The sequence below is a fragment of the Anguilla anguilla genome, chromosome 9 (genome assembly GCF_013347855.1).
Source record: "Anguilla anguilla isolate fAngAng1 chromosome 9, fAngAng1.pri, whole genome shotgun sequence".
Taxonomy (NCBI): domain Eukaryota; kingdom Metazoa; phylum Chordata; class Actinopteri; order Anguilliformes; family Anguillidae; genus Anguilla; species Anguilla anguilla.
In genome coordinates, this window is record NC_049209.1 from 39116883 (window position 1) to 39144059 (window position 27177).

The 27177-nt window shown below is 40.3% G+C and overlaps 1 protein-coding gene across 5 annotated transcripts; it reads right to left on the reverse strand.

Annotated features, from left to right (window-relative positions):
• Nucleotides 1–198: 198 nt before the first annotated feature.
• hnrnpl (heterogeneous nuclear ribonucleoprotein L) lies at nucleotides 199–25650 on the reverse strand. Of its 5 annotated transcripts, none has more exons than XM_035433089.1 (14): nucleotides 25467–25646; nucleotides 24194–24312; nucleotides 19260–19497; nucleotides 17162–17247; nucleotides 16247–16343; nucleotides 16056–16128; nucleotides 12107–12142; nucleotides 11545–11613; nucleotides 10991–11277; nucleotides 6634–6755; nucleotides 6276–6477; nucleotides 6010–6067; nucleotides 3921–4016; nucleotides 199–589 (listed from the first exon to the last, which is right to left on the reverse strand). In XM_035433089.1, the coding sequence occupies exons 1-14, from the start codon at nucleotides 25554–25556 to the stop codon at nucleotides 531–533; spliced, it is 1632 nt and encodes a 543-aa protein (XP_035288980.1). In that variant the 5' UTR covers nucleotides 25557–25646; the 3' UTR covers nucleotides 199–530. The 5 variants fall into 5 exon arrangements, with proteins under 5 accessions (XP_035288980.1, XP_035288978.1, XP_035288979.1 ...); XM_035433087.1 differs by having other exon boundaries at nucleotides 3921–4031; XM_035433088.1 differs by having other exon boundaries at nucleotides 3921–4028; nucleotides 25467–25645.
• Between the last annotated feature and the right edge of the window lie 1527 nt (nucleotides 25651–27177).

Below are 27177 nucleotides of genomic sequence, written 5' to 3' on the forward strand. Positions count from 1 at the left end.
CATTGTCATGCTAGTTTAAAAACAGAGTGAATGGGAAAATTAAGACCAAAAAAAATAATCGCATTGCACAATTAGGATATCTCACAGAGAAAAAAAAGTTTGTCCCATTAATGAAGATCATTAAGGTTGAAATATTTTTAAATATGAACTTGTCCAAAAAAAGGAGCTACATCTGTATGCAGGTACTGAACAACAACCTCCAGTCATCAAATTATTATTTTTTATTTCAGAACATAAAGACAAACTACACTTCCTACTAAAGCTGATGTAGTCCTAATGCTGATTAGGCAGCTGAACACAATCTTTAATTGAAAACAATTTTTTTTTCAAAAAAATACTGGTACAAAACACTTCCTCTTCTCTCTTCAATAAAACGCATCACTTCTGTGTCAGTGTGTCTTACACCCTCCCATCCTGCCACAGTTACATACTAAAGAATAAAGACAACTCAAGACTGCACGGAAACAGGGGGTGGGAGTGGGAGGGACGTGGAGGGGTGTTGGGAGTTGGGTGATATCCAGGGATCAGTTTCAATTGGCATGCTGGGCAGTGGAAAAGCACAGCTTCAGGGTGTACGGGTATGGACCATCTGAAACAAAACAAAGTGCATGAATATCTTCAGTACAGTCATACATCGAACAAAAACCACTACCTACAGGACGAATTTAATTTGACAATTCTAGGGAGTGCATGTCAGTATAAAATCTGAATTGAATAGTTTGTGCCTGCAAATAACAAATATCTAACACACCACACCCCTAGTAAAACAATTTTACTTTTATTCTAAATATAGAATGTGTACTCCTTACATTTGGTTTTTAATTCTAACTAATGCACCCTTTATATTAGCACTACGGTTAATAAACACCATTACTCAGTAAAACCCAAAGTACATGACACATCTAAGGTTAGTTTAAATAGGGTCATTTTAATGCAGAGTAGGCAGTGTTACTAAAGTCCACACTGTTAAAATGAGGCTCTTGAAATGGCTGTGCATGCAGGGTGTTAATGCAATGGGATAATTTAAATGGCTGTGCATGCAGGGTGTTAATGCAATGGGATAATTTAAATGGCTGTGCATGCAGGGTGGTAATGCAATGGGATAATTTAAATTGCTGTGCATGCAGGGTGTTAATGCAATGGGATAATTTAAATGGCTGTGCGTGCAGGGTGGTAATGCAATGGGATAATTTAAATGGCTGTGTATGCAGGGTGGTAATGCAATGGGATAATTTAAATGGCTGTGCATGCAGGGTGTTAATGCAATGGGATAATTTAAATGGCTGTGCATGCAGGGTGGTAATGCAATGGGATAATTTAAATTGCTGTGCATGCAGGGTGTTAATGCAATGGGATAATTTAAATGGCTGTGCATGCAGGGTGGTAATGCAATGGGATAATTTAAATTGCTGTGCATGCAGGGTGTTAATGCAATGGGATAATTTAAATGGCTGTGCATGCAGGGTGGTAATGCAATGGGATCATTTAAATGGCTGTGTATGCAGGGTGGTAATGCAATGGGATCATTTAAATGGCTGTGCATGCAGGGTGTTAATGCAATGGGATAATTTAAATGGCTGTGCGTGCAGGGTGGTAATGCAATGGGATAATTTAAATGGCTGTGTATGCAGGGTGGTAATGCAATGGGATAATTTAAATTGCTGTGCATGCAGGGTGTTAATGCAATGGGATAATTTAAATGGCTGTGCATGCAGGGTGGTAATGCAATGGGATCATTTAAATGGCTGTGTATGCAGGGTGGTAATGCAATGGGATCATTTAAATGGCTGTGTATGCAGGGTGGTAATGCAATGGGATCATTTAACCTCTTAGCGCATTGCCCCTAGTGGTGGGCACGCCCGCGTGCCTAGATTACTAAAGTCAAACATTCGGTGCTACTGCAACCAACGTGTGAGATGAAAACAGAAACGCGTTGTTTCAGTTTCATTAGTAGACGATACATGACAACTATGCCGAAAACGGAGTTTCGCAGCCCCACCATTGTCGCTCCGGTCGTTCATTTAACACGCACCCCCTCCCTGCAGTCTCATCTAAAAAACACCCCCCACCCTTGACATAATGGACAATATTGTCTATCCTGGCATTAATAAAAATATTCTTTCACCACTAAAAAATCGTATTCCGTCATAGCAGCAAGATAAACCCGACAATAGCACTAAGATATGCCTATACAGCAGTGAAAACGCTGCTCACTGAATAACGAAATAAACGAGAAAAAGTTTTTAAAAATGATACCATGTCATTCTACAGTCAATATCTGGGACTAAATATTGCATAAATATAAAACCTTACTGTTGGTTTTACGTGTAGAGATGTCCCTTTTGAGACTGCGTGGTCATATATTGTCTTGGACAATCCGTTTGGGAAATATAGGCGCATCTGTGACGCCTGGGTATCTTCCAAAATAGCTGTGCGTAACACCACACCTGTTGTTTACGGCGTCGTCGTCCTTTTTAGTGCAGTCTGACTTGATTTACAATTCATTTATTCGGTAGGCGAGAGTATAAGCTTTCTAACGATGTATAACATGTCTAATTCTGCTTTTGGAATAGCGTTTTATAGGTCAGCGTAACAGAAAATATTCTTAGCATAGCATTCACTTACGCAATCACTCTGTTAGCAGACAAATACGATGCACCTAACGAAACGTGTTCAAGGATATTTCGTAATTTCTTGGAAAATACTATTATTATTGAGGACTTCTGAACATAGCTAAACCATATGTTTGCTGATAGACCTAGCTGACATCGTTTTCTGGAGCAAAACAGAAGCGAATAGAACAATATCATTGATACCGTCTCTGTCTCTATCTACTGAACATAGAGGAGATTTCATCATTGCTATGTAAGTATTACCGTTCAAAATATTTCGGTTATATACGTTATTTTTGAAATTGAGTATCTTTAAATAGGTTAGTGGTGTTATATAATGTAAATATTTTACACTGTAATGTAAGCGTTAGACGGAAGTGTAATAGTTTTTGTGAAGCATGCAACAGTGATGACGTCATAGCTGGAACATTGCCAAAACGTGGTGGACGGGTGAAAATTGTTTTCATGTTGTCTCATCCCCATACAAGAAAACATACGAGAGTACAGAGTATAGAAATACACACGAGTTAATTATTACACATTTAGGTACTGTACCGCATTGTGTGACAATGTTTTTGCATTATTTTTTTAATCTGATAGCAATGTTTCATCTTAAACCCTCATAAGGGGCTCGTTTATATGCTTTATAATGGACAAAAAGCATTTTATTCAATTTTGGAGAGATTTTGGATATGTTTCTGGACACCTAGCTATTTTAGACCACTGTACTGACTGAAAGCTTGTAATTCCCATTTGAAAATTATGCAACAGTGATTTTCTTGAGTCAAAACAGTTGATTTGTAGTGAAATACATGGATATGTTATGATTTACAGCAATGCATAATTTAGACATTTTGGATAGATTTGGAGATGCTGGGTACACTGCTTAGTTTTAGCTTCATACATCTATAGTAGTTCTACATATCCACCCTTAGATTTTATGAACTTGTGGTCAAGACGTTTTTGACCTAGCACATGTATAGTTTAACCTCCTGCATATATTCAATCTCGCAGTATTTCATTGCAAACTTAAAAAGTGCAAATTTATTTTGGATTTTTTGTCAAAACAATTGCATTTGTGGCACTTTATTTCTTCCAAAATTATGAATATAAACTAATCTGTGTTAGTATTGTAAATTGTACAAATGTCTTGCTTCATTTAAGCCATTTTTCAAGTCTCTGTGGTGTTCACGTCTGGAGTTATAAAGCTTTAAATAGGGTACCCCCTAAATGGGCAAGGATTGGCAAAATTTGGCTTGTGCCTTAAGAGGTTAAATGGCTGTGTATGCAGGGTGTTGGCACACTCACTGGGGTTCTTCATCTGGTAGTGGTTCATCATGGCCAGCGCCTCCATAGCATCGTTAATGGACTCCCACTCCAACAGTCCGGATGAACTGCGCTCACCTGGACCCCCACCCACAGAGACAGAGACATTCCAATTTATCTACACTGCATCAGCCAAACACTACACCATGTACATATCAGGAAAACACCCGGCTAAGTATAATCAAACTGAAGTCTTGACTGTTAACACAATCAAAAAATTATTTTGGAAATCATCTTACAACATGGGACATCACAGAATATGGATCATTTTGATCCAAAAAAAGTTCTGAAGAACTGGACTCTGAAGCCAGTGCAGTGACAGAGCCAGGGCAAACATTGCAGTTATAAACAGACAGGAAGGAGACAGTAAAGTATCTTTTACCATTTTATTTTCCTTTAAATGTCTGTCTTTTTTATATATTAAATTGTCTTTATCTCTGTAAAGCAATTTATGCTGTATATGGCTGATAAGTGCTATACAAATGAAGATACTTATTTTAAAGCAGTACATATACATTTATAAGCCCCCAGGATCAGAGCTTCAGAGCTGCAACAAATTATTCAGAATATAAATAATTCTGAAGTAGAGCTGGGTGATATGGCCAAACCATCACTTATTTTTCATAGTACGGTTGACGGCATAACGGGATTTGATTTTCCAATACAAATTAGGGCTGTCAAACAATGGTTAGATATTCAAATACTATTCAAATTGTAAAATTAAATTTAAAAAAGAGGAAGACCAAAGCAAGGTTTAAAAAAGAAATGGTGTTTTAATGTTTAAGTGGAAGCTTGATAAGTGATAAATGGCTGGTAGCCAACCTTCGTTAAAGAAAATATTGTAATTACTACGGTTTATTTAATCGCATTTTAGAATATACTTTGTCTTAGAGAATTTTATTTTTAATCAGGAATAAAGGTGCAGATATATGTTTTACTTTATTTAAATCACAGCACAAACAAGAAATCACAATAACCTCGATTGTTCAAAAAATAAACTTAAGAAGTGCTGATGTTTAAAGTGCTTGACAAACTCTAATAAATAAATCAAACTCAAATAACTCAAACAAAAGTGTGCGCTGCTCCCGGAGGAGTACAGGGCGTGGTTTCACACATACATGCCTTATTTTTTTCCCCCACCAAAATTCAGCGAAGAAGAATATCAGGGTCAGAGACAATCAGAGGCAGAGTAGGGGCAGGTCTTCGCAGAATGCAGGTGAAAAAAATAAATAACGCTACACATATACACACACTGTACTACGACGGAGTATTAGGGCCACATTAAGGGGGAAAAAAATTCTGAGATTTTGAGGATAAAATCGTAATATTACGAGAATAAAGTCGTAATTGAGAAAAAAGTCATAATATTACGAGAATGAAGTCGCAATTTAATGAGAATAAAGTCATAATATTACGAGAATAAAATTGTAAACTTTCGAGAAAAAAAAACAAATTTTTAGGAAAATATACTGCCAGCAACCAACAAAACGGGCGAGAGGACAGTCTAATGGCAGCCTGAGCCTGCAATTTCCTCCAAGCCCGTGTGCTTCTTTCTTCAGAGTAGACAGTTTCGTGCACAATCTTTTCAATGTCCTGATACTTATGATAATGTGGTGCTGATGTGCCAAAAGATTAAGTATTTTGTTATTTGTGAAACCTATACTAAAGTATAACTTCACAAGATGCTCCACCTTCCTCATTTTAACGCAGGCAGTAGGCTGCTCTTCTGATTTCCCGTCTAAAATAACATGTATCCGAAAATTACGACTTTATTCTCGTAATATTACGACCTTATTCTCGAAATCTCAGAATTTTTTCCCCTCAATGTGGCCCTAATACTCCGTCGTAACACAGAGACAGACCTGCTAAATGTCAGGCGCACTGGTGCGACCAATGAAAATGTTTAGTCGCACTTGACAGATTTTTGGTTGCACTCTGGAGCCTTGCAAATCTAAAACTGTGGCGCACAGAGCCAATTCAAGAAGCATATGCCTATGTCTCCAACATATGGAGCTCACTGTACACACACACACACACACAGACACAGTGTGTGCTGTGAGAGCAAACTTACTCTTTCCAGTGAAGAGCTTAATGTTAGAGGGACTCTTCACTCCCAGCTCCTCGCAGATCTGAAATAAATCAAAACAAACAATCTCATAAAGGACCTTCAGATGAACATGACTGTTATCTACAGGTATATCTTGATCTTGTATGCTGAAACAAGCCCCTCCACAGCCTGCATTTCAATATACCTCCTGTGTGAATATCTCTATGGAAATTCTGGGCAGGGCCCTACCTTTGTGAATATTGTTATGAACAGACATGGCAAGGCTCTACCTGTGTGAATATCTCCACAGAAACATCAGGCTGGCCATTGAAGAAGTGCAGCACATTGCTGGGGTGTTGGATGCGATTCTTGGCTGCCTGCTCTGGAGAAGTGAATCGGTTGTTTCGGGTCCCATGGAAGTCCTTAAAACTGCTACTGCCATCCTCCAGCTCATATGACTGACCTGGCATGATGGCCTGCTGCTTTGACACACTGCAGACACAAGGCACTCAAGCTTAATTGCACACACACAATACCATCAGCTTTATCCCTCTAAAACACACACAGCAATTGCAACTTTTTTATGTAGCTACAGGGGAAGTACAACTCACACATGGCTGTCCCAAATAAATAGGAATGGACTCTCACCAAACGTTGAGTTTTTGTCCAAACAGGAAGTTGTTGTTGAGGTGAGTGATGGCACGGTCCACGGCGTAGCAGTCACCCATTTCCACCATGGCTGCACCTGGCTTGCTCTTCATGAACTTCACCTACAAACAGCACAGATACTCAACCATACATAAATACAGTACATAAACACTAGTTCTAGCATTAGCCACACTGAAATTTACAAACACAGGATTCTGAATTTTACCACACGGAAAAAAAGGCAAGGAAAAAGAAAGTGCTGGATTCTGAAAATACATGTTTACATACATGTTTCTTGTGAAATTCAACTCAGTTTTCAGTTGAGAAATGGCTGTACTGATATTCAAAACATGTACAAATTTTGAGCCTACAAACTTCTGGAAAACATACCTACTGAAACAGCTCACAGTAAACTTGCTAACAGCTCACTGCAAAGGCAATTCTGCTTTTAAATCAGTTTTGCACGTCTGTTATTGGTCAGCAATAATTTATTGGCCATCTGGCTTTGATGCCAAGCACAAAACACAAGTTCACGGGCCCGTACCCTTGCCCATTTAGGGGGTACCTTATTTAAAGTCGTAATGCTGCAGATGTGAGCATCACAGAGACTTGTAAAATGGCTTAAATGAAGCAAGACATTTGTACCATTTACAATACTAACTTAGATTAGTTTATATTAAAGTAGAAATAAATTAGAAACTTAGGAAGAAATAAAGTGCCACAAATGCAATTGTCTAGGCAAAAAAAAATTAATTAATTTGCTCTTTTTTTTTTTTTTTTTTTTTAAGTTTGCAATTAAATACTGAGAGATTGCATATATACAGCAGGTTAAACTATACATGTCCAGAATCAAAGATTTCTTGACCACAAGTGCGTAAAATCTAAGGGTGGGTATGCAGAACAACTACAGATCTATAAAGCAAGTAGTAAGCAGTGTACCCAGTGTCTCCAAATCTATCCAAAATGTCTAAATTATGCGTTGCTGTAAATAACAACATAATCACCAATTCCACTACAAATCAACTGTTTTGACTCAAGAAACACACTTCCTTTGCATCATTTTAAAGTGAGAATTACAAGCTTTCCATCAGTACAGTGGCCTAAAATATCTAGCGGTCCTGAAACATATTCAAAATCTCTCCAAAAATGAATAAAATGCTTTTTGTCCATTATAAAGCATATACATGTTCCCCTTATGAAGGTTTAAGATGAAACATTGATATCAGACTAAAAAAATAATGCAAAACCATTATCACACAATGTGGTACAGTACCTAAACATGTAATCATTAACTCATATGTTTTTCTGTACTTTACAGTATGTGATGTTTTCTTGTATGGGGATGGGACGATATTAAAACAATATTCAACCGTCCACCGCATTTTGGCAATATTCCATTTCAGTTCACATCCGGTGCATTAAACACAAACACTACTTGGCAAACCAATGCTTACGTTACAGCGTGAAATATCCTCATTATAAAATACCACTAACCTTTTTATAAACACTCAATTTCAAAAATAACGTAGATAACCTAAATATTTTCAAAAGGAACACTTACATTTGGACAATGAAATCTTATCTGTGTTCAGTAGATAAAGACAAAGAAAGTAAATCAATGCTGTCATTCCCCAGTTCTTAGTTGAGAAAACAGTATATCAGCTAGGTCTATCAGCAAACATATGCCTTAGCCATGCTCAGAATTTCTCAAGAATAATATTATTTTCCAAGAAATGACAAAAGTCATTGATAAAATTTTGCCTGGTGCAGTGTCTTTTATTGCCACCACAGACGCAGCTATGAGACAAAACTTTGTTACGCTGAGCTATAAAACGCTATTCCAAAAGTAAAATTAGACACATTATACATTGTTAGGAAGCTTATTCTGTCACCAATTGAATCGATTAATTGTCAAGCCAGATTGTACTACAAAGGGCGACAACACCGTCAACAACATGCGTGGTATCACACACAGCTCATTCGGAAGGTACCCAAGTGTCACAAATGCGCGTATATTTCAAAAACGGATTGTCCAAGGCAATATGACCACTCCGTCTCAGGAAGGGACATCTCTACACGTAAAACCAATGGTAAGGTTGTATATTTAGTCCATATTTAGTCGCAGATATTGACAGTAAAATGTCATGGTATAATTTTTGAAAAATTCCTCTTCCGTATCTCAGTGTTCAGTGAGCAGCCTTTTTCACAGCTGTACTGGCATAACTTCGGTTATTGTTGGCTGCATCTTGTTGCTATGACAGAATACAATTTAGTGGTAAAAGAATGCTTCAGTGTATGCCCAGATGGACACTATTGTCCAGTGTGTCATGCATGGGGGGTGTAGTTACAGATCAGACTGCAGGGAGGGGGTGCTTAGAAACTCCGTCTTCAGCATAGTTGTCCTAAATCGTCCACTAATAAAGCTAGAACACAGAGTTTGTGTTTTCAACTCAATTTGGTTGCAGGAGCACAGAATGTCTGAATTGAGCAATCTAGGCATGCCGGCATGCCGACCACTAGGGGCATTGTGCGAAGTGGTTAATAAAAAAGCTAGCTAGTTACCTGGCTGGCTAGTTAGCAACTCTATATGGTTTAATTCAATTCAGTAACAGATTATCAAATAATGCACAGACTACAAAGACAGAGAACATATTGTGTCAGCATTATCTTGGAAGCTAAAGCTCAACATCTCAAATTTAATAAAGGGATATGTAGGGTGTTGAAAGCTGGTCTGGCTCAGTTTATTGATGTAATACTGGCCTTGGAGGCTGACTACTAAGGTTAAAGGGATAGCCATACCTGCATCACTTAGCAGAACTAACATTGCTTCTGTCAGCAGCCATTCCTACAGCTAGCACAGTTAGCAGACAGTAGATTGTTATTGATCATCTAACTATGGGTAAGATAACCAAAAAGCAGATTTTTCAGAAAGTTGGGCTATCCCTTCAAAACTTTCATGCCTTTAGCTACAACCTCCTTACAGACTGACTAGCAGCCTAAAGTGATCAACTACTTCTGTAATCTACTCCCAGGCTGGTTATAGTAGCATACATGTCCTAAATCTGAAAAGCATTAGCCTGCACTAAACTTTCAAATAATGTGCAAGTCTTATTTCCAGCCTCAAAGAGTGGAACTGTACCTACCCTTCCAACACTGATCGAAATGGGAGAAATCAGCCTTGAAGGAGGATGCACGATGAACCATTTCCATCGACGATGGAAGGTTCAGTTCCAGCCACTGTGGCTGGTTATAGAACATACACCTTTAATACTATTTGAAAGTTTAGTGCAGCCTCACAGTCAGGTAACTGGGTAAATCCTTGCAGGCTGATGCTCATTTATCAGATCATGGAGGTAAGTGCGGTTGTCAGGCAGTCGGAGGGTTGCCGGTTCGATACCCTGCCCTGGGTGTGTCGACGTGTCCCTGAGCAAGACACCTAACCCCTAATTGCTCCCAATGAGCTGATTGGTACCTTGCATGGCAGCCTTTCACCGTTGGTGTGTGTGTGTGTGTGTGTGTGAATGGGTAAATGAGGCATCAATTGTAAAGCGCTTTGGATAAAAGCGCTATATAAAATACAGTCCATTTACCATTTACCAGATCATCTCTGCATGCACACAAAGCATGGAAGCCACCCACAGCAACAACAGTGATTGACAAGCCAATTTCAAGTTGTATACTTCTTCGTTTCAACTGAATATGTAAGCAAAACAAACTCAAACAAAAGCTGAACATTTGGGCAGGGCCAGTTGGAACTTGATTTTGTGATCTGATGCGGGCAATACCTGTACAGTTAGCTGTACAGTAACGCATTCTAAAATACCAAAAACCAACTACTACCCAAAACATAGGCTCCCACGCGGGCCACAATCATGTTTATTTTGCACCTTTACTTCATATTACCAACACACAAACAAGATGGGTGCCTCTTTTACCCATTACATAAACTGTCTAGCTAACATCTGCAAGGAATGACAGCTAGTTAATGCTGAAAACAAGAAATATATGCAAATATGTTGCAGTCATTGACCAAATAGCCACCCATATGTGGTTTCCATTGTATACCTACTTCTACTGGTTACGGAATAATGGCGTGAAATCCAAATGCATACATTTTCACGGTCCATGGGTGGGTGGATGATGTTACAATATTACGTCACTGGTTTAAAATGAGTCACGATTCAGTTTGATTTGCAATATGCACCGTATCTGGTAAATGGCTGAAAATATTGTTTAAAAAAAAAAAAAAAAAAAAGATATTTTATTTGTATCGCCCACCGTTACATCTACATTTTCAAAATTTAAACTAGCAGGACTTCCGTTACCCTATGAAAGGAGGACAGATAGAGGTACTGACCCTCTCCACATTGCCATAAAGGCAGAAGATGTTGAAGACACGGTCAGCGTTGATCTTGGAGGGATCCAGGCCATACACCATAACCACAGGGGAGTCAGCATGGGGGCTGTAGTCTGGGGGGGGTGGGGCATGGCCATACTGAGGGCCCCCGTAACGCTGGTTAGGACCCCCACGGCGGGGCCCTCCCATTGGGGGGCCCATACGACGCCCCTCATAGTGGGGTGGGGGGGGGGGTGGCCCATAGCTCTCATCATGGTAGTGTCCATGGTAACCACCTTGTGGGCCACCTGAAGTAGAGGGGCCAAATGTGATCCAGTTACACACAATACCATAGAGCAGCCCTCCAGTCACATGTAATACAAACATAAGTCCTACAGTTACACACAATACTACAGGAGTCTTATCCTAGAGCAATTCTCCAGTCAAAACACTACCACAGAAGTCGTCCAGTTAAGTTATGGATAAGTAAACAGGATGCACTGAATAGTTTATTATGACGATTATTCATGAAAGATGAATAAGATTGTACTGAGCTGCAGCACATTTGGTCTTACCATACTCTGGAGGGTGGTCTCCCAATAGCGCTGGCTGTCTCTGCCGCTTGTTTGGGTTGGCATTCAGGTCTGAGAGAGATGAAAGGGAGGGAGCAAGAGGAGAGGCAGAACATGAAAACCGGAAACAAAATGCTGCAGATCCAGAGCAGCACTCAAGGCTTTGACAACGGCTTGGAATGGCAGAGAAAAGAAAGCAGCACACTGTGCACGGTGCGCTGACATGCATGTGGGATCCACAACTGATTCAGGGCATTAGAGCCAACACAAGGCTTATATTACATGAGACTCAATCAGACTACAATGCAGGGAGCTACTCATCCACATCAAATACCTCTTTACTGGGACACTGGTCCTTACCACCACAAATGAACACATGAGACAGTTAGGAAGGAGGCTCCCAGGCAGTTATAACTTAGACTGGAGAATGAGGAGACTTAGACTGGCTCAAATAACCACTGGACAAGCCTGACACTCCAACAGCATTTAACTTTGCTGAAATGTGTTTAGTCACATGGGGATGGAGGGATGGGGTGGAGTACCTGTAACATACACATACACACACCTTGTGCATTGCTCCAACTGCCATCTCCTTCTGCATCTGTACAGGTACATATATACACGTCAAACCAGAAGACAAAACCGTCTCAGTCCAGTTCTACAACATTCCTTTTGCCGACTGCAGTTACGATTGTCGCACTATCCTCAGATCTACCTGGTAGTTTAATATGCTGCCAGTATAAGGTCTTGGCCATGGCTATTCTACTCTGAAGCTGGATTAGGGCCCACATGAAGCCTGTCGGCCATATTTACCAACCACACACCCCAAAAACAAGCTGTACCGCATCATGAAGAAACCAAAACATTCCAGCCCATTACTAAAAGGGGCAAAACAGGAAATATTAATATTCGAAAACAGAAAAGTATACAGCACCTTCCCCAAATCAACACACGCCTATCAACTTCAGAGACTAAGCACACAAAAATGGTAGAACCTTTAAGAAGGCCAATTTCTCTTTTAAACAATGACTGAGTGTTAATAGCAGCGCCTGGGTAGTGTTGTGTGATGTAAGGCGATGTGACCCATGCCACTCCGTAATACTGCTATCGAGAGTTGGAGCGAAAACCACTACGCCCCCTGCACAAACACACCCAACTCAAATTTCACAAGCCATTTTAAAATGCAACAAATGCACCATTGTCTTTTCATCCCAGAACTAACAGAAATACTAAAATGCAATGAAATCCCTGAACTGTGTGGTGACAGGACAACGGTCATTTTGCACCTTCTGGGTAAAGTAAAATGAACAGCACTTAAGTTGCTTTTGTCACAGTGCAGAAATACACATGGAATGACATTTGGGAGGTTGACAAGTATATTTCTAATTGGTCATAGCAACAAAGTGTCTTATTTAAAACCATAAACAAAACCCATATCATGAGACAGAGGTAAAAACATGAGTGCTGTCTACACCATTCCATACAGACATGACAAAGCAACCAACACCGGCACTGCATACTACTGGTTCTGCATCCAATTTTGATTACCTCACACAACTAAAAAACACACAACCATTAACATAATGCAATGAAGGGACAATTGCCCAGTATTCAACTAAAAAAAACAGTTTGCGAAGCCAGGAGTACAAACAAAAGAAAAATTAGGCAGCTAGTGTTTGGGAGGAAGTGTTTATTGCTTTAGTCCCTACAGAGTGGACAGTGTCCCAATGGAAGCCTTTCAGCCTAGTGTCTGGCACTTAGCAACACTCAAAACATCCAAGACAGACAACTGTATAAATGCTGCCCTTATACAGAACCTTCAAACTTGAGTGTTTAAATATTGCCAATATACCCAATACAAATTACAAATCCAGCATGCCAATATGGCTGTAGTCATACGGTGGAAAATACATACAGCACGACAGTTGGCCTCTGAAGGATGTCAATAGCAGAAGCCAAAGCTGAAAGTCTCCCATAACCCCCAACAGTGTGTCCATTACCAAAAACAGTCACCTACAGAGGAATGAATCACGTCAAGAAAAGAGGCGGAGTGTACTTACAGCGCCCAATCAGGGGAGGGGATGAGGGCGCTGTGGATAATTCTGCACCCTCCATTTTCATTTCATTCCTTCACTCCCATCCTCCACTCCACACATCAGAAAAAACCACATTTATGTTCTTCTGCTCTTGTTTGTACTTGCTGGTGTTGTTCTTGGTGGTTTTTTTGGAGGTGGTTTTTAAAATAAATTTCTGCTTACCGTGCTTTGACCGCAAAGCAGACAGTTTGCACCATTTCAGAAAGACGGATGTCCTCAGACACACAATTCCAAACCTGCATCACATGGAAGGTGTTACACAGGCGTCAAGATTCTTCAAACCGCACACTGAGGTGTATTCAGAAAAAATGTAAATGCTGAATCAACACAACAGAAGGGGGAAAGGGGGGGAGGGGAGAGGAGAGAAAACAGAACACCCGATTCCATGAACGCACGGAGGTTTGGAAAAAGCACATAGTCTGTTTGTCTGCCTTTGTCAGGTGTCTGCAGCTTGTGTCTTCGTGGTCTCTGCAGCTCCTTGTCTGTCTGTATGAGTCTCTGTCCCCCCAGTGGCTTGTGCAGGGACTGCAGCAGCTCCTGTGGTGTGGTGTGTGTGTTCAGCACGGCGGACAGTGCCAGCAGTGGAACCCGAGACACCCAAAGGAAGGGGCAGAACCGAGAGGACTCTGGAGCATCTCTGGTGTGAGCTGTGATCTGGTCTCTCTCCCTTTGTCTCTGTATGTTGTGTCATTTGTTCCTTTCTCAGAATGTGTGTACAGACATCCTCTGAGCTCAGGTGAAATGGCGTGTGTATCAGTCAAATCCTGCTTCAGTCACACAAGAGGGCGGCTGGGAAAGGCATAGCTTAGCACCGACTCCAAACCCTGCCCCGAAAAATGTGTTATGCAGAAGGAAACGGGTAGAATCTTCACAGCTCTGTTGTTCTGTAGTAGCAGTAGGAGCAGGAGGAGGAATGTCAGTGTAGTAATATTGCATGTGTTTGTTCTTGTGGTCCATCTGTGGGTTGGTGAGTGTTGTCCTTGGAGACTTGGTGTTGAGTGGTGTTGATAGCAGGATGTCTGTTCCCCATAGTTCCGATGTCGCTGGCAGTAGTTGGTGTTCTGTTGCAGGTTCGGTACTTTGAGTCGCCTGTATGTGTGTCATGGCTAGGCTGTGAGGAGCAACTGGACTTTCACAGGAGTTGGTCGCAGAAACAATTATCGATGGTGGACAGCAACAAATTAAACACACGCCACAGCACTGCGGTTCCTAATAAAGCCAATCCAAGGCCATCGCAACAAACTACTGGTCAAAATAAACAACTGAAATGATAAGTTCCTACTGCGCAGAAATGTAATCAGTTTGCGGCTCTATATAGCAAGCATAACGCATTGGAAATAAATAGCACCATGCCTATATAGGGTTATATGGATATGGGTTATGGCAAATCAGCCAGGCTGCTACACTGACAGAGAAAGGTCACTATGCCAGTTGGTCTCAAATATACAAATTAAAACTATAATACCAATGACAACTGCTGCACTTTAAACCAGCTTTTCCAACCATGAACTGAAGACCGAAGGTTTCACAATCTAAATCAAAATTCCAGGAATATCCATCTATAAATAGTAAGCATCCTAGGGTGTACATGAAGTATATGTGTGTGTGCTGTCACATGCAGAGCCCAGAGTACCAAACCTAGATCGAACTCCCACTGTGACCCACCTACTCTGCCAAGGCACCTACTACCCAGTCACTGCACGCAGGTGAGGAAATAATACAGCATTGTATAAGCCATACCTGCCCCAAGGAGAAACATTCCAGACCGCTCTGATAACCCAACTAGATAAGGACCGTGCCCCAAAGAGGTGAGTAAGTGACACATGCAGTCCTGGGTGAGCACCAGCTGTATGCCTGAAAGCATACAGAGGGCGGGGCCTATCAGTAATAGATTGCTGCCCTGAATCAAAGAGCACATGGGAGGTGGGGCCTGCATGTGACAGACTGCTGCCCTGCGGTTGCTCCTCACACCCTTGCCGTGTGTCAGTGCAGCACTGTGGTGTGCCATTAGAGAGGACAGGAACCAGCACCCTGTGACCAGCGCAGACGTAATGCCTGTGAGACAGCACTATGATACGTGATTCCCAAAGCAGGGTTAGTCTGGACCTGCTCACTTTAATTTTGGCAGGCTGGTGGTGGACTGGATCAATCCAGTTTAACCCCCTTACTGCAGGGCAGGGCACAACTGTACTGCCCACCTTCAAACCTTCAGAGTGGAGCAGGGACTACCTCTGCCTGGCCAAATTAATCCCCACCTTAATCCACTCTCAAAGCACGGCTGGGTGCAACTAAACCAGAAACCCTTGCTGTGGTCAAAGGCATTACCCCCGGAGGTCTGCCCCCCCTCCCACCCCTCACAGTGCCAGTAAGGGTGCGGAAGAATGGGGAAAGAGCTGGCAGCCAGGCTACTTCTGTTACCTTGGTTACTCAGGTTAGGATTGGTGTAGTCCCAGGTGTCCTGGTCATTCTTGAAGACATTTAGACGCGTCGGCTGAGTGAATAAAATGGAACCCATTAGCCCCTTTCGCCCCACAAAAACCCATTAGCCACTTAATCTCAGTCACCCCAACAGTATTCTCATACAGACAAAGTTGCTCTGCAAGACTCACCTTGGCATACTCGATCTTCAAAGTGCAGCAGCCAGAGTAGATATCAGCCCCATTGAGAGAGGCTTTGGCTCTCTGCGCACTCTGCACAGAGTCGAATGTTTGTGAAGTCAAGGACAAAACTGCCATAATCCATATCACTGCAAAAGATCTATGGGACTTAATCGGTTACAAACCTCCAAAACGATCACAGAACTGCATCTATGGACAAACACTATACAGCATTCTAATACAGTTGTGTAATCTGTGCAAATAGGGATAGGAAAAATGCTGTGGTTGAAAATTACAGTAACCTATTAAACAGTAAGCACCAAAAAAAAGAGGTATTAAATTACATCAGTTTAAAAAAATGTATTTAAAAAACAGGCAGCTGACCTGAAAATGCAAGAAACGAATCACCAAAATTGCAAAAATCACCACCCTCAAATCCAGCTTGGTGCAACAAAATAAAAACACTCAAAAAAGAAAAAACAAATACATATCACCCAATTTCTTAACTTCTTTATTATCAGCATGAAACCAAAAGTACTGACTAACTGGATCATCGATTTGGTTTGAACCACAATCAATAATATGCAGTCACCCACTTCATTCTCCAATTAGAAACTGGCTCCTCTGTAGGCACTTTGGTTTCTAAAGTTTCCAATAGATCCATACCAAAATTACAAAATTGTAACTGTAAAATTGTGTATGTGCACATAAAATATAGCAGGACATTCATTGTTATGATTCATTGTTTTTAAATTGGAAAGCAACTGGCTAGCAAGTCAGTAACTAAAATCATACCTTGCTGGGATCGTAGGCTTCCGTCTTTGTTATGCCCTCAACTTACTTCAACTATCAGCCGAATATTTGACAGCGGCTTCTTCATATGAATGAATGAATTGTGAATAAAATGACTTCAAAATGAAAGGATATTCAACCATGGCCTGCACGCCATTCTTCCTGAAGATGACGATCCTTTGGACAGGGCCACAGTTGTTACAGATGGTGTACAGCACATCCTGCAGGTAGAAAAGTACAATTATCAAACCAAAAGACCTCAATTTGATTTTCTACTTACAGAGCGCTCTCAATCCATCCAGATTGTTTTTTGTAGAAATACTAAGAGATCTCTTGCCCAAATGTCTAAACATGCTCAAACTACATCATTCCATTCACCATATTTTTGCTTTTTGCCCAATAAGGCAATAGAACAATGACTCGGTAGGTATACAATTCATTTAAAAAATATTTTTCAAATACAATTTATTTATTTATTTTGCATAGTTGCAATGTAGGCCTAGAGCATTGCAGCAATTCACACAACTTCCCAGAGCAACTTGAGTTCCACCATCCTCATGCACCTTCTGAAATTAAATTGAGTGAAATGGTAACTTTTCTGCAGTGAGATTGAAAGTCATCGGGGTAGATAAACATTATTCAAGAACTACTGGATTATCAGCTTCAAAATAAGCTAAAATGGCCAGTTGATTCAACTTCAAGTCATGTGTTTGAACTTGATAAACTTAAGTTTGTGCAAGGTCATTTAAACATATGATCCATTGCATTTTCCTGGTCTGTTCAGGGTCAAAAAAAGAATAATAATCCGTATAGACGGATAACAACACCAGTACAGAATACCCAGATTATTATTTTTGGGTGGAATAGCCCTTTAACCACTTAGTGCAAACCCCCTAGTGGTCGGCACGATGGCGGGCCTAGATTGTTCAACTCAGACATTCATTGCTCCTGCAACCAAAGTATGAGTTAAAAACAGAAACACTTTCTTTTAGTTTTATTAGTAGACTATACATGACAACTATGCCGAATACGAAGTTTCGCAGCGCCACCACTGTCGCTCCACATTACATACTGTAGAGTACAGAAATATACACAAGAGTGAATTATTACACATCTAGGTACTGTACCGCATTGTGTGAAAATGTTTTTGCATTATTTTTTAATCTGCTATCAATATTTCATCTTAAACCTTCATAAGGCACTCATTTATATGCTTTATAATGGACAAAAAGCATTTTATTCATTTTTGGAGATTTTGTATACGTTTCTGGACCCATAGATATTTTAGACCACTGTACTGATGGAAAGCTTGTAATTCCCACTTGAAAATGTTGCAACGGTGAGTTTCTTGAGTTAAAACAGTTGATTTGTAGTGAAATTGGTGATTATGTGATTTACAGCAATGCATAATTTTTAGATTTCTAAAAGATTTAGAGATGCTGGGTACACTGCTTAATTTTTGCTTCATAGATCTTCAGTAGTTCTACATATCCACCCTTAGATTTTATGAACTTGTGGTCAAGGAGCTTTTGATGCAGGACATATATAGTTTAACCTGCTGTATAAATGGGATCTCTCTCAGTATTTCATTGTAAACTAAAAAAGAGCAAATTAATTTTTGCTTTTTTGGCTGAACAATTGCCTTTGTGGCACTTAATTTCTTCCTAAATTATGAATATAAACCTAATCTAAGTTAGTAGTACAAATGTCTTGCTTCATTTAAGCCATTTTTGAAGTCTCTGTGGTGCTCACATCTGGAGTTATAAAGATTTTAGTCTCGCATAGCCAGACCTATCTCCACACTTGGTTTCAGTGCTGTGCCAGCGCTGGAGAAAGGTCTGGCTCAACCCATTATCATTCCAGTATAGGGGGGAAAAAACACTCTGGCTTGTTTGTATTTCTTTAAACCAATCACAATTGGCTTGGGCGGCGCTAAGCCCAGGATGCAGCGACGGTGCCCTTGCAAAAACAGTACTACGCAGATAGCGGAACGGGAGGAGAATTCCGACTGAAGCAGTCGGCCAATGGCAGGCTTATACCCACAGTCTATATCCTGTGAGTCAGACTATAAAGCTTTAAATAGGGTACCCCCTAAATGGGTAAGGACTGGCCAGATTTGGCATATGCGCAAAGGGGTTAAGTACACATTATTCTCTACATGGCTAGGATCCACTTGCAGTTTCTCAATGGGGTGCACAGTAGCATGTCATTACTGTGGTAATGGGGTAGTTACCGTAGTGATGGGGTAGATAGGATTCATGATGGTGAGTAGCAGCACATTGTTGACACTCCGGGAGTCATCAGGGTCCCCAGGCCGAGATATTTTCTGGCTAGTGGAGTAGTTGACGAAAGCAGGGTGTCCAGCAATGTAGATCTGATTGTCTGAGGCGTAGTTCACCGCATTGCAGGAACCATTCATGTCTTCATACTCCACCAGAGCCTGCCGCTTTTTTGGCATCACAACCACATAGCTGCAGAGAGATTAAGTAATACTAAATTATGACCAGAGATCCATGAGAGGCTCAGCCACAATCCCCAGAGCTGAAGTACAGTTACTTCATCAGGACTCGGCACACTGGATTACACTTTCTTTCCATCTAAAGGGATATTTATTTCTACTATAACTTATGTAGTACAAAGTGGCCAAGTAGAAATTAAAACTCCAGTTAGAGTCCAGTTCAAATCATAAATTAAGTACTTCCAGAATATCAAAAAGACCATATGCTTCCACAGTACTTACATTCATAACAGGTAGGAAACACTGACCAATAACTGCACTCCCTGACACTACGTGCATTGTTACCCTACCCTGTTTATGCCATGTTAAGTTGGCAGCAAAATATCCATACTGGGGAGAAGGCAACAAAATTGGGCCCCAGAGTTGGCTTCAGCAGTTCCCTGGTAAATGTCACTCTGGCACACCGTACATTTCATTCCGCTCCTCTCCCCCAAATCCCAACACAGCACTTTGGTTCAGGGTGGCTACCCAGCTCATCGGGAGACAACCATTTTCATCATAACTTTGAACATGCGTTTTTCTGAGTGACCAAAAAAAAAATACAATAAATGGCTTCAGACCAGTCCTTCACTGGTCCTCCCCCATTTAACTTGGGAGTAATGGTTAATAAAAGCCTTTCAGGTTCTAGGAACTGTGCTGTAGCAGTAAAAAAAAAAAAGGCCAACAGGATGCTGGGATTATATAGCCGAAAGTATTGAGTATAAATCCAAGGATGTTATACTTATCTTATACAATACATTAGTTAGACCACACTTATAGTATTATGTGCAGTTCTGGGGACCGTACTGCAAGAAAGATATAGGCTAGAGGTTCTTGAAGAAGTTCTAAGAAAAACAACCAAACTGATTCCTGGTATGAAACATAAAAGCTATGACGAAAGACTTAAAATGCTTAACCTCATCAAGCTTAGTAAAAGGAGACTCAGGGGTGATTTGATTGAGACTTTTAAATTCATAAAGGAGCTCTAAAGCCGCTTTCCCACCCAAAGTACCCGGAACTTTTAGTCCCTTTAACTACTTTTCAAGGAACTAAAAGGTTCCTTCAGCCCATTGTTGTCTGCGTTTCCACCACGGTCTAAAGACGCAAGATTAGGGAAATTAGTCTGCTGACGTATGAAAAAGTGACGTCGTCGTCGGTCCATCTGTCGTATGATTTCTTCTGTAACTCCATACTACCACCGAAGTACATTATTTTCCAATAACGGGACAGCCCGGAGGGGTTTATTTCACTTATACAACGGGTTACCAACAATAGCCGCGTTTCCACCAAAATTACCCGGAACTTTTAGTCCCAGGAACTACTTTTCAAGGAACTAAAAGGTTCCTTCAGCCCATGGTTGTCTGCGTTTCCACCGCGGTCTAAAGTCCCGCGAAGATTAGGCAAATTAGCCCACTGACGTATGAAAAAGCAACGTTGTCGTCGGTCCATCTGTCCTATGATTTCTTCTGTAACCCCATACTACCACCGAAGTAGCCTACATTCTTTTCTAATAACCGGGACAGCCCGGAGGGGTTTATTCCACTTACAACGGGCTACCAACAATGACTGTATATGGTTACTTTTGTATTTATTGATTTTTATCGATTTAATCACCTGGAATTGAAATATTCTTCTGCAGCCGTTTGGGCATATTTTACCGTTGTCAAGCAAAAATGTCGTTGGTAGTTGAACTTGGACCGTTGTTATGCAACAAATAGTAGCCTATATAACAGGCCAATAGTCAGATTGTAACTGTTTTATATATCCTCTCAAACACATTCATTATGTTTTTATGCGAACATTCGCTTTCATGTCTTGACATCCGAAGCGACAGAATGCATTTACATTTCCAATATAACTGGCAACAACAGCAGAAAACATGCACACGTTGTAAACAATTTGCTGTTGAATTGATTACTTTCTCATCGTCAATTCCATATAGGCTAATCGCAAAATGACAAGAATAGAACGAAAACTCGGACTTGCGTGAAAATTTAAATTACAGCCACCGTTTGCTTTCCTTCAAAGTTACTGCTAGCCGAGCAGCGAAGTGTGCCCTCCAGATGCGAACCATGCACCATAAAGTAGTCCATAGTCTTCCTGGTCTTTTCGTGGAATTGAAGAATGGCAGTAAAATGGAGTAAAATTACGGCAGTCTGAAAAAGCTAAAGGGACGATTACTAGAATTAACCTGTTATTTCACCCTGACAAAAACCAAAACTAGGCTACTGCGCCGCATAACATACAAGTTTGATTTGAAGTTATTATGAAAATTAATTGGTTTGTGGCAAAACTCTCGTTGGTAGTTGGACTTGGACTGTTGTTATGCAACAAACAGGATATAACAGGCCAATATACAGATTGTAACCTTTTATATATCCTCTCAAACACATTCATTATGTTTTTATGTGAACTTTCACTTTCATGTCTTGACATCCAAGGCGACAGAATGCATTCACATTCCACATTCACTGATAACAACATTTATAGCAGAAAACATGTACACGTCGTAAACAATTTGCTGTTGAATTGTTTAATTCGACTCATCATTTCCATATAATCACAAAATGACATGAATAAATAGAATGAAAACTCGGACTTGCGTGAAATTTTAAATCAATATTGCAGTGGTACAAGCCACCGTTTGCTTTGCCCTCCAGATGCGAACCATGCACCATAAGCCCATGTCTAGCCTTCCTGGTCTGTTTGCGGAATTGAAGAATCGCATAGTAAAATTATGGAATTCTGAAAAAGCGAAATGGACGATTACTAGAATTAACCTGTTATTTTACTCTGACAAAAAGTGCGGAAGGTGATTTTTTCCTGTTTGCTTTTACTGTATCCCCGATGTAAATTACGCAGGACTACCACATACTTCACATAACTGTATCAAGCGTTTTGAGTCAATTATAACGGGCTAAGAAAGAAAATTCGGATGAAAATATTCAGCAACCAAATTAAACCGTTTTAATGTTTTGGTCCGTAATATGCTGTCCCAGCACGAATGCTTAATATTTAATAAAACAGACTTAATGCTAAAGCAAGAAAAGAAGAGCACACGTTACAATCCTCAATCTTAATTTCTCATCTGTAGACGTTGGCAGGCTATAACCAAAAGTAGGCTACTGCGCCGCATAGAAGTTTGAATTCAAGTTATTATTTTGAAAATAATAAATCGGATTTGCAGCTGCAGATTTTTAAAAATGGCGGTTGAAATAAAATGCTGCGAGTACTTGGGGGTAAAATAAAGTCCCGGGAACTTAATTTAGACCCTGGAAACGAACTGAGTTCCTCAAAAGGTTCCTGGTTCCTGAGGAAAGTTCCTGCGGTCTTTTACTGCTACCACAGAGTGAATGCGTAACTGAATGCGATAACAAAACTTTTGATTATGCTGACCAATAAAACGCTATTCCAAAAGCAAAATTAGACATGTTATACATCGTTAGAAAGCTTATACTCTCACCTAATGAATAAATGGATTGTCAATCAAGCCAGACTGTACTAAAAAGGGCGACAATGCCGTAAACAACACGTGTGGTATTACGCACAGCTATTCTGGAAGCTACCCAGGCATCACAAATGCGTGTATATTTCACAAACAGATTGTCAAAGACAATATATGACCACCCAGTCTCTTCTTTCTTTGTCTTCCAACAAGTGCATTCGCGCCACACACCAAAATTAAAAACGCAAAAAAAAAAAAAAAAAAACCACGAAAGGCCCTCTCTAGAGCCGTTTGTCCATTCTCGGATACTGTAGAAACATGGCGGTGCAACATGGCGGCCTCCGTGGAAGAGGACCCGCTCCCTATGTAGATATAAAGGGCTCGTTGTACGGTAACGAAAACACAACGATTCTTATTTTCATGGGATTATACACTAATATTTTCTATATAATATATTATATTCCTTTTCTGCCAAGTCTGTTCCACTAGATGCCACTAAATTCTACACACTGCACCTTTAAGTAGATTCAAAAAAGAAAAGCTATGCTCATTTTGCTGTTTATCTATGACCATTTAGTTAGCAAGCTATGGGCTTGCAATGCCTAATCAGAGTAATTGATGGGAGAAATTTACCGGAGGTTTGTAATGAATTAATTCACGTGTCAATGACTCCTTGGTTCGACATCAGTTCCAACGGCCTCCCCACGGTCAACCCCATGTGAACCAATATCACCAATATACTAGTTGGTAATTCACATTGTACGGGCCATTGGGAAAAGTAGATTGTAAGCAAACAAAGTGTGGGTACCCGTTCTACAGAATGAAGACTCATTGTTATGACTGAGCTCATAACCACTAGGCATGCACAAACATAAAGATTTCATAGTACAATTATCTTAACCAACATTTCTCAAAATACAATAGTCTCTTGAAAATTTGCAAAATAAGTTGAATGTTTTAAAACAGTATTAAAACATACTTCAATGACTGAACATAAAAATTTATAATAAAATAAAATAATTTATATACATGTATTTATATATTTTTTTTTTTTTTTTTTTTTTAAACATGCGTTAAAAAAAATTACATTTTGGCCACGCCAATAACTAGTTTTAACAAAATAACAGAATTCAGTAAATAAGAAGTAAATAAACATTTTTTCAACAAAATAATGTGCAGCATATTGAATTAAATGTAGAAATCCCCCCCCCCCCCAAGGTGGTACCTGATCGTTCCAAATTCCTGTAGTGCCTCAACCAGGTCAGCCTCAGTAATACCATCCACAAGTCCCCTCACATGCACCACAGGGGAGGGCAGTGTCTTATGGGGATCCTCATAACCCTCCTGCAGAGACAGAAGGCAAGTTACATACCTACCCAATTCACTACTGCCACAACTGCTATCCATTAGTAAAACAGGTAGGCCTAAAACAACCACACATTCACCTCAGTCCAATTGTGGAATTGATGGAAACCTGAATGATGACTTATTTGAGGGGAGATGACATTGTCATTGAGTTATAATTATTGGAATCATAATTAAATTGTATATTGTATAAAGTTATAATTCTAATACAAATTTAAATATAACTAGAAATAAATCTTCACGGTTGAAAAAACCCCAGGTAAAAAGCACGTAGTTAAGAACGTCTGGCTTTTATTTTGACATCTCTCACCCTAGTGGTTACCGGAAGTCACTTGTGCTGGCTAGCTTCCATAGTCAATCGAAGCTAAAATACATTCCAAATCTACAACTTAAGATATTTACTTGCATCACTTAATTAGTGGCAAATGCAATACTGAGTAGCTTATTTTCTAGCTAGCTAGAGTTGCTGTAAACTATCCAGTTTGCTAGTTCAACTACGTGCTATGGCCTAGCTATTCAAGTTAGCCATCCAGCTTCTTAATCTTATTATCAAGATATCAATGTCGATCTTGATTTATGAATATTTAGCGAACCAAACTAGTTAAGGTTAGCAACCAATATCTTAACATAACGTGGCTTGTCATGTTGGCGGTGGGTGAACGTTAATTCTGCCGGAAAAAATCCACCAAGATCAGACAACGACCACGTAGTTAACTAGATTGGTAACCACCGGTAGCTAAAAATGCAACGAGGCTTAAGGCACAAGTTAAAACAGGGAAAGCCGCGCGAACTAGCTAGCAACCGACCGCTATAAGCTAGCTACATTTCTTATGGTTCATATTACTCGTTTGAATGTTCGGCGGCGATAACGTTAGTTTCCAACTACATCCTGAAGTAATGGAAATGAATGAATGAAATGCATGTACATTAGCTAACTCGACGGCCTCAATATGTGCTCCCTAGCTAACGATAGCGACATTGCCGAGATAGCTAGCTAGCTAATTAACAATAGATTGCGAAAGAAAGATTGCTCGCTAGCCAATTTGGTTTGGTCAATTAAGAGCGAATAATTGAGTATTTAATTTATAAGCAAACGTTTAAAAAACAATTACTTGTAACGTGCAATACTTTACCGTAGCCATTCCTCCGTCGTTATTTTCGGTTTTCTGTCTTTTCGTTGCCCTGCCTCCCTCGCCGTAGTAACGACCGGCCGGTGCAGCCATGTTGTCCCAGTTAAAAAGGCTTTAAAAGCGATGACGGCGAAATGAGGTCGATGGAAAACGAACGACGAAGGGAATAAAAGTTATTGTTCTCCAAAGACTGAGGGAGAATTGTAATTGGTCCGTGATACCTGTCAATCTAAATGAACGTTATAGGATTGGCCAGACTTGTGTGCCAATCAAAAAGTGTCACGTGAATGTTCAAAAAGATGGACAAAACCCTGCGACATCACCCAAAAAGCGTTTTGAAACCGGGGAAGTGCAGCTTTCGGGCGTCGCTATGTTGTACAAATTGGAGCCAGAGACTGCGCAGTAGGGAAAAGAAGGGCCCTTATGAATTCACAAGTATGTAAATTAACGTGAGAATACATCCAATAACAGTTTCAGACTTGTACAAAGACAACTTAGTAATTACAACTAGGACAGGGTACTCCTTAGCTTTGATTTAAGAATTCAGCTTGCTAACATTTATGACAGAATTAACAGGAAAATTTGACATTGGCTAGCTATAAGAATACCCTGTCTTAGATTCCAAATTATTGCTACAGCCATTGCTCCTAAGTCTTGGTAAACAATTTCAATGGTGCAAAATATGATGTCATATTTCTACAGGCAACAATATAATGGATAACTACATCAGAGTGTAATATAAAAACTACATTTGAGTGTACTGTAATATTGAACAACATAGAACAATGTTAATTCATGCTGCATTGAAATTTTTCTTGCTGTAATTGTGTTTATATGCCTACTTTATAATGAAACATTTTAATTCATACCGTTATTTCAACATTCTTCCACGGCCCATAGTTTTTTCTCTGATTGGCCAGTGTGACCTTTGAACAGTGTAATGGCTGTAACTTTTAGAAAAAGAAGCCTATTTTGCAGCCTTGGAATGTCACAGTTTGGCTACGCTGCCTGGCCAAAAAAAAAAAAAGTTGCAGTTTGGATTTTTTTGGACAGTGCCCACCGTACAAACCTCTGGAGGCAGTGTTATGATCTGGGGTTGCTTCAATTGGTCAGGTCTAGGCTCAGCAACATTATGCGGCAATAAAATGAAGTCAGTTGAGTACCTGGGGCGACATAGCTCAGGAGGTAAGGGCAGTTGTCTGGCAGTCGGAGGGTTGCCGGTTCGATCCCCGCACTGGGCGTGTCGAAGTGTCCCTGAGCAAGACACCTACCCCTAACTGCTCTGGTGGATGAGAGGCATCAATTGTAAAGCGCTTTGGATAAAAGCACTATATAAATGCAGTCCATTTACCTGAATGTACTGAATGACCAGGTTATCCCATCAATGGATTTTTTCTTCCCTGACGGCACGTGCATATTCCAGGACGACAATGCCAAGATTCATCAGGCTCAAATTGTGAAAGAGTGGTTCTGGGAGCATGAGGAATCATTTTCACACATGAATTGGCCACCAGAGTCCTGACCTTAACCCCATTGAAGGTCTTTGGGATGTGCTGGAGAACACTTTATGGAGTGGTTTGACTCTCCCTTCGTCAATACAAGATCTCAGCCAAAAATTAATGCAATTCTGGATGGAAATAAATGTTGTGACGTTGCATAAGGTTGTCGAAACAATGCCATGACGAACGCGTGCTGTACTCAAAGCTAAAGGCGG

Coding starts and splice junctions, on each gene's coding strand:
- hnrnpl (XM_035433087.1), bottom strand. CDS start 25,556: ATGGCTGCACCGGCCGGTCGTTACTACGGCGAGGGAGGCAGGGCAACG. Junction 11,614..12,106: donor CAGTTGGAGCAATGCACAAG/GTGTGTGTATGT, acceptor CATCTCTCTCAG/ACCTGAATGCCAACCCAAAC. Junction 6,068..6,275: donor CTGTGGAGATATTCACACAG/GTAGAGCCTTGC, acceptor GATTTATTTCAG/ATCTGCGAGGAGCTGGGAGT.